Source organism: Taudactylus pleione, unplaced genomic scaffold, assembly GCF_031769625.1.
Source record: "Taudactylus pleione unplaced genomic scaffold, aTauple2 ptg000315l, whole genome shotgun sequence".
NCBI classification, from domain to species: Eukaryota; Metazoa; Chordata; class Amphibia; order Anura; family Myobatrachidae; genus Taudactylus; species Taudactylus pleione.
Window position 1 is genome coordinate 25,817 of NW_028284716.1, and position 8,079 is coordinate 33,895.

The 8,079-nt window shown below is 45.3% G+C and overlaps 1 protein-coding gene across 1 annotated transcript in view; it reads left to right on the forward strand.

Annotated features, from left to right (window-relative positions):
- LOC148510575 (intraflagellar transport protein 172 homolog) overlaps positions 1-7,583 on the forward strand; it is a gene marked incomplete at both ends in the record, with an annotated part of 33,157 nt that extends 25,574 nt beyond the window's left edge. Inside the window, 2 exons of the mRNA XM_088442720.1 lie at positions 6,084-6,162; positions 7,463-7,583. Of these exons, the coding sequence (XP_088298846.1) occupies positions 6,084-6,162; positions 7,463-7,583 (200 nt within the window). The remainder of the gene's footprint in view (positions 1-6,083; positions 6,163-7,462) is intronic.
- Positions 7,584-8,079: the final 496 nt, after the last annotated feature.

Consider the following 8,079-nt stretch of genomic DNA (forward strand, 5'->3'; position numbering starts at 1 on the left):
ATGGATACACCCTATTAGAGGAAGCACGGTATAAGGGATGGATACACCCTATTAGAGGAAGCACGGTATAAGTGATGGATACATCCTATTAGAGGAAGCACGGTATAAGGGATGGATACACCCTATTAGAGGAAGCACGGTATAAGGGATGGATACACCCTATTAGAGGAAGCACGGTATAAGGGATGGATACACCCTATTAGAGGAAGCACGGTATAAGGGATGGATACACCCTATTAGAGGAAGCACGGTATAAGGGATGGATACACCCTATTAGTGGAAGCACGGTATAAGCGATGGATACACCCTATTAGAGGAAGCACGGTATAAGCGATGGATACACCCTATTAGAGGAAGCACGGTATAAGCGGTGGATACACCCTATTAGAGGAAGCACGGTATAAGCGATGGATACACCCTATTAGAGGAAGCACGGTATAAGCGAAGGATACACCCTATTAGAGGAAGCACGGTATAAGCGATGGATACATCCTATTAGAGGAAGCACGGTATAAGCGATGGATACACCCTATTAGAGGAAGCACGGTATAAGCGATGGATACACCCTATTAGAGGAAGCACGGTATAAGCGATGGATACACCCTATTAGAGGAAGCACGGTATAAGGGATGGATACACCCTATTAGAGGAAGCACGGTATAAGGGATGGATACATCCTATTAGAGGAAGCACGGTATAAGCGATGGATACACCCTATTAGAGGAAGCACGGTATAAGCGATGGATACCTCCTATTAGTGGAAGCACGGTATAAGCGATGGGTACATCCTATTAGAGGAAGCACGGTATAAGCGATGGGTACACCCTATTAGAGGAAGCACGGTATAAGCGATGGGTACACCCTATTAGAGGAAGCACGGTATAAGCGATGGATACACCCTATTAGAGGAAGCACGGTATAAGCGATGGATACACCCTATTAGAGGAAGCACGGTATAAGCGATGGATACACCCTATTAGAGGAAGCACGGTATAAGCGATGGATACATCCTTTTAGCGCAAGCACTGTATAAGCGATGGATACATCCTATTAGAGGAAGCACGGTATAAGCGATGGATACACCCTATTAGTGGAAGCACGGTATAAGCGATGGATACATCCTATTAGAGGAAGCACGGTATAAGCGATGGATACACCCTATTCGAGGAAGCACGGTATAAGCGATGGATACATCCTATTAGAGGAAGCACGGTATAAGCGATGGATACACCCTATTAGAGGAAGGACGGTATAAGCGATGGATACACCCTATTAGAGGAAAGACGGTATAAGCGATGGATACACCCTATTAGAGGAAGCACGGTATAAGGGATGGATACACCCTATTAGAGGAAGCACGGTATAAGGGATGGATACATCCTATTAGAGGAAGCACGGTATAAGCGATGGAAACACCCTATTAGAGGAAGCACGGTATAAGCGATGGATACATCCTATTAGAGGAAGCACGGTATAAGTGATGTATACATCCTATTAGAGGAAGCACGGTATAAGCGATGGATACATCCTATTAGAGGAAGCACGGTATAAGTATACACCCTATTAGAGGAAGCACGGTATAAGCGATGGATACATCCTATTAGAGGAAGCACGGTATAAGGGATGGATACACCCTATTAGAGGAAGCACGGTATAAGCGATGGGTACACCCTATTAGTGGAAGCACGGTATAAGCGATGGGTACACCCCATTAGTGGAAGCACGGTATAAGCGATGGATACACCCTATTAGAGGAAGCACGGTATAAGGGATGGATACACCCTATTAGTGGAAGCACGGTATATGTGATGTATAAGTGATGGGTACAGCCTATTAGAGGAAGCACGGTATAAGGGATGGATACACCCTATTAGAGGAAGCACGGTATAAGGGATGAATACACCCTATTAGAGGAAGCACGGTATAAGTGATGGATACACCCTATTAGAGGAAGCACGGTATAAGTGATGGATACATCCTATTAGAGGAAGCACGGTATAAGGGATGGATACACCCTATTAGAGGAAGCACGGTATAAGGGATGGATACACCCTATTAGAGGAAGCATGGTATAAGTGATGGATACACCCTATTAGAGGAAGCACGGTATAAGGGATGGATACACCCTATTAGAGGAAGCACGGTATAAGGGATGGATACACCCTATTAGAGGAAGCACGGTATAAGCGATGGATACATCCTATTAGAGGAAGCACGGTATAAGGGATGGATACACCCTATTAGTGGAAGCACGGTATAAGGGATGGATACACCCTATTAGAGGAAGTACGGTATAAGTGATGGGTACACCCTATTAGAGGAAGCACGGTATAAGGGATGGATGCACCCTATTAGTGGAAGCACGGTATAAGCGATGGATACACCCTATTAGAGGAAGCACGGTATAAGGGATGGATACACCCTATTAGAGGAAGCACGGTATAAGGGATGGATACACCCTATTAGTGGAAGCACGGTATAAGCGATGGATACACCCTATTAGAGGAAGCACGGTATAAGCGATGGATACATCCTATTAGTGGAAGCACGGTATAAGCGATGGATACATCCTATTAGTGGAAGCACGGTATAAGCGATGGATACACCCTATTAGAGGAAGCACGGTATAAGCGATGATTACACCCTATTAGAGGAAGCACGGTATAAGTGATCTATACATCCTATTAGAGGAAGCACGGTATAAGCATACACCCTATTAGAGGAAGCACGGTATAAGCTATGATTACACCCTATTAGAGGAAGCACGGTATAAGCGATGGATACACCCTATTAGAGGAAGCACGGTATAAGCGATGGGTACATCCTATTAGAGGAAGCACGTTATAAGCGATGGATACACCCTATTAGTGGAAGCACGGTATAAGCGATGGATACACCCTATTAGAGGAAGCACGGTATAAGGGATGGATACACCCTATTAGAGGAAGCACGGTATAAGGGATGGATACACCCTATTAGAGGAAGCACGGTATAAGCGATGGATACATCCTATTAGTGGAAGCACGGTATAAGCGATGGATACATCCTATTAGTGGAAGCACGGTATAAGCGATGATTACACCCTATTAGAGGAAGCACGGTATAAGTGATCTATACATCCTATTAGTGGAAGCACGGTATAAGCATACACCCTATTAGAGGAAGCACGGTATAAGCATACACCCTATTAGAGGAAGCACGGTATAAGGGATGGATACACCCTATTAGAGGAAGCACTGTATAAGCGATGATTACACCCTATTAGAGGAAGCACGGTATAAGCGATGGATACACCCTATTAGAGGAAGCACTGTATAAGCGATGATTACACCCTATTAGAGGAAGCACGGTATAAGCGATGATTACACCCTATTAGAGGAAGCACGGTATAAGTGATGGATACACCCTATTAGAGGAAGCACGGTATAAGCGATGGATACACCCTATTAGAGGAAGCACTGTATAAGCGATGATTACACCCTATTAGAGGAAGCACGGTATAAGCGATGATTACACCCTATTAGAGGAAGCACGGTATAAGTGATGGATACACCCTATTAGAGGAAACACGGTATAAGTGATGGATACATCCTATTAGAGGAAGCACGGTATAAGTGATGGATACACCCTATTAGAGGAAGCACGGTATAAGCGATGGATACACCCTATTAGAGGAAGCACGGTATAAGTGATGGATACACCCTATTAGAGGAAGCACGGTATAAGTGATGCATACATCCTATTAGAAGAAGCACGGTATAAGTGATGGATACACCCTATTAGAGGAAGCACGGTATAAGTGATGGATACATCCTATTAGAGGAAGCACGGTATAAGGGATGGATACACCCTATTAGAGGAAGCACGGTATAAGTGATGGAAACACCCTATTAGAGGAAGCACGGTATAAGTGATGGAAACACCCTATTAGAGGAAGCACGGTATAAGTGATGGATACATCCTATTAGAGGAAGCACGGTATAAGTGATGGATACACCCTATTAGAGGAAGCACGGTATAAGGGATGGATGCACCCTATTAGTGGAAGCACGGTATAAGCGATGGATACACCCTATTAGAGGAAGCACGGTATAAGGGATGGATACACCCTATTAGAGGAAGCACGGTATAAGGGATGGATACACCCTATTAGTGGAAGCACGGTATAAGCGATGGATACACCCTATTAGAGGAAGCACGGTATAAGCGATGGATACATCCTATTAGTGGAAGCACGGTATAAGCGATGGATACATCCTATTAGTGGAAGCACGGTATAAGCGATGGATACACCCTATTAGAGGAAGCACGGTATAAGCGATGATTACACCCTATTAGAGGAAGCACGGTATAAGTGATCTATACATCCTATTAGAGGAAGCACGGTATAAGCATACACCCTATTAGAGGAAGCACGGTATAAGGGATGGATACACCCTATTAGAGGAAGCACGGTATAAGCGATGGATACACCCTATTAGAGGAAGCACGGTATAAGTGATGGATACACCCTATTAGAGGAAGCACGGTATAAGCTATGATTACACCCTATTAGAGGAAGCACGGTATAAGCGATGGATACACCCTATTAGAGGAAGCACGGTATAAGCGATGGGTACACCCTATTAGAGGAAGCACGGTATAAGCGATGGATACACCCTATTAGTGGAAGCACGGTATAAGCGATGGATACACCCTATTAGAGGAAGCACGGTATAAGGGATGGATACACCCTATTAGAGGAAGCACGGTATAAGGGATGGATACACCCTATTAGAGGAAGCACGGTATAAGCGATGGATACATCCTATTAGTGGAAGCACGGTATAAGCGATGGATACATCCTATTAGTGGAAGCACGGTATAAGCGATGATTACACCCTATTAGAGGAAGCACGGTATAAGTGATCTATACATCCTATTAGTGGAAGCACGGTATAAGCATACACCCTATTAGAGGAAGCACGGTATAAGCATACACCCTATTAGAGGAAGCACGGTATAAGGGATGGATACACCCTATTAGAGGAAGCACTGTATAAGCGATGATTACACCCTATTAGAGGAAGCACGGTATAAGCGATGGATACACCCTATTAGAGGAAGCACTGTATAAGCGATGATTACACCCTATTAGAGGAAGCACGGTATAAGCGATGATTACACCCTATTAGAGGAAGCACGGTATAAGCGATGGATACACCCTATTAGAGGAAGCACGGTATAAGTGATGGATACACCCTATTAGAGGAAGCACGGTATAAGTGATGGATACATCCTATTAGAAGAAGCACGGTATAAGTGATGGATACACCCTATTAGAGGAAGCACGGTATAAGTGATGGATACATCCTATTAGAGGAAGCACGGTATAAGGGATGGATACACCCTATTAGAGGAAGCACGGTATAAGTGATGGAAACACCCTATTAGAGGAAGCACGGTATAAGTGATGGAAACACCCTATTAGAGGAAGCACGGTATAAGTGATGGATACATCCTATTAGAGGAAGCACGGTATAAGTGATGGATACACCCTATTAGAGGAAGCACGGTATAAGGGATGGATACACCCTATTAGAGGAAGCACGGTATATGTGATGGAAACACCCTATTAGAGGAAGCACGGTATAAGCATACATCCTATTAGAGGAAGCACGGTATAAGTGATGGATACACCCTATTAGAGGAAGCACGGTATAAGTGATGGATACACCCTTTTAGTGGAAGCACAGTATAAGTGATGGATACACCCTATTAGTGGAAGCACGGTATAAGCGATGGATACACCCTATTAGAGGAAGCACAGTATAAGTGATGGATACACCCTATTAGAGGAAGCACGGTATAAGCGATGGATACACCCTATTAGTGGAAGCACGGTATAAGCGATGTATAAGTGATGTATATATGATATACTGTTTATGATATAAGAGCGCAGGCAGCTCTCTAGTCTCATTGCATTTATTGTTCCTACAGCTGTTTTTCCTGTTCTAGATCTCTCCCCTCACTGACATTACTAATGTGTATATAGAGCTGACTTCTGTAGCACATGCTGATATAAGAATGTCCTTATTTTCCAGGCTGGAGACCTCCTAGAAAAGATGAAGAATATGCGCCGAGCATTAGAAAGCTACTGCAAGGGCCATGCCTTCAGGAAAGGTAACTGGCTGGGGAGCCTGGCTGGTGCTACCCTCCTATCACTGGTACGTGTGGTCACAGCACTCACACTACAGCAGGAGAGGGTATGGGGTCTGTGTGACCCCCTGTGATAGCACCAGGGGGGGTAATACTGCAATGTAGTGTAATTGGCTGGGGAGCCTGGCTGGTGCTACCCTCCTATCACTGGTACGTGTGGTCACAGCACTCACACTACAGCAGGAGAGGGTATGGGGTCTGTGTGACCCCCTGTGATAGCACCAGGGGGGTAATACTGCAATGTAGTGTAATTGGCTGGGCAGCCTTGCTGGTGTTACCCTCCTATCACTGGTACGTGTGGTCACAGCACTCACACTATAGCAGGAGAGGGTATGGGGTCTGTGTGACCCCCTGTGATAGCACCAGAGGTATAATACTTTAATGTAGTGTTATTGGCTGGGGAGCCTGGCTGGTGCTACCCTCCTATCACTGGTACGTGTGGTCACAGCACTCACACTACAGCAGGAGAGGGTATGGGGTCTGTGTGACCCCCTGTGATAGCACCAGGGGGGTAATACTGCAATGTAGTGTAATTGGCTGGGGAGCCTGCTGGTGCTACCCTCCTATCACTGGTACGTGTGGTCACTGCACTCACACTACAGCAGGAGAGGGTATGGGGTCTGTGTGACCCCCTGTGATAGCACCAGGGGGGTAATACTGTAATGTAGTGTAATTGGCTGGGGATCCTGGCTGGTGCTACCCTCCTATCACTGGTACGTGTGGTCACAGCACTCACACTACAGCAGGAGAGGGTATGGGGTCTGTGTGACCCCCTGTGATAGCACCAGGGGGGTAATACTGCAATGTAGTGTAATTGGCTGGGGTGTCACAGTTTGGAGACCTCTGCTAGTCTACCCATTATAGTGAGAGCCGTTGCTATTGGTTACCAGGGTAGTTTATCTGTAATCTGTTATGGGGTTTGTTTTGCATGGAAGGCAGCACAGTATATATCTGTCTGTACCTCCATGTGTCCTTCCTGTGCCAGGAGAGGAGATGACGCCATACACTGCACCGAAGGGCGAAACAACATGAGCAGATGGGTGATTGTCCTGTGGCGCACGGTCTTTTCCTTTATCCTAAATGTTACACCAGGGGGCAAACGGTGGTCAGCCATGACATTATTACCACTGATGGTGTAGTGACTGTCATTACCGTGGGACATGACGAGGGTTGGGGTATATTACATTACACCTGTGCACTGGTACAGTGGGTTAGTTTTGGCTCAGGACTATTGATGCCAGTGTATCTTTCCTTCGTCTCTCAGCCGTGGAGCTCGCGCGGGCGGCCTTCCCTGCAGAAGTGGTGAAGCTGGAGGAGTCCTGGGGAGATTACCTGGTGCAGCAGAAACAGCTGGATGCTGCCATCAATCACTACATAGAGGCTGGGTGAGGAAATAATGAGTATATCTATTCTATACCACACAGTGATGTCACCTATTCTATACCACACAGTGATGTCACCTATTCTATACCACACAGTGATGTCACCTATTCTATACCACACAGTGATGTCACCTATTCTATACCACACAGTGATGTCACCTATTCTATACCACACAGTGATGTCACCTATTCTATACCTAGTATAGGAGACTTGTGTACAGCTCAGTCTATATCTATTATATACCACACAGTGATGTCACCTATTATATACCACACAGTAATGTCACCTATTCTATACCACACAGTGATGTCACCTATTCTATACCACACAGTGATGTCACCTATTATATACCACACAGTGATGTCACCTATTATATACCTAGTATAGGAGACTTGTGTACAGCTCAGTGTATATCTATTATATACCACACAGTGATGTCACCTATTACATACCTAGTATAGGAGACCCGGGTACAGCTCAGTGTATATCTATTCTATA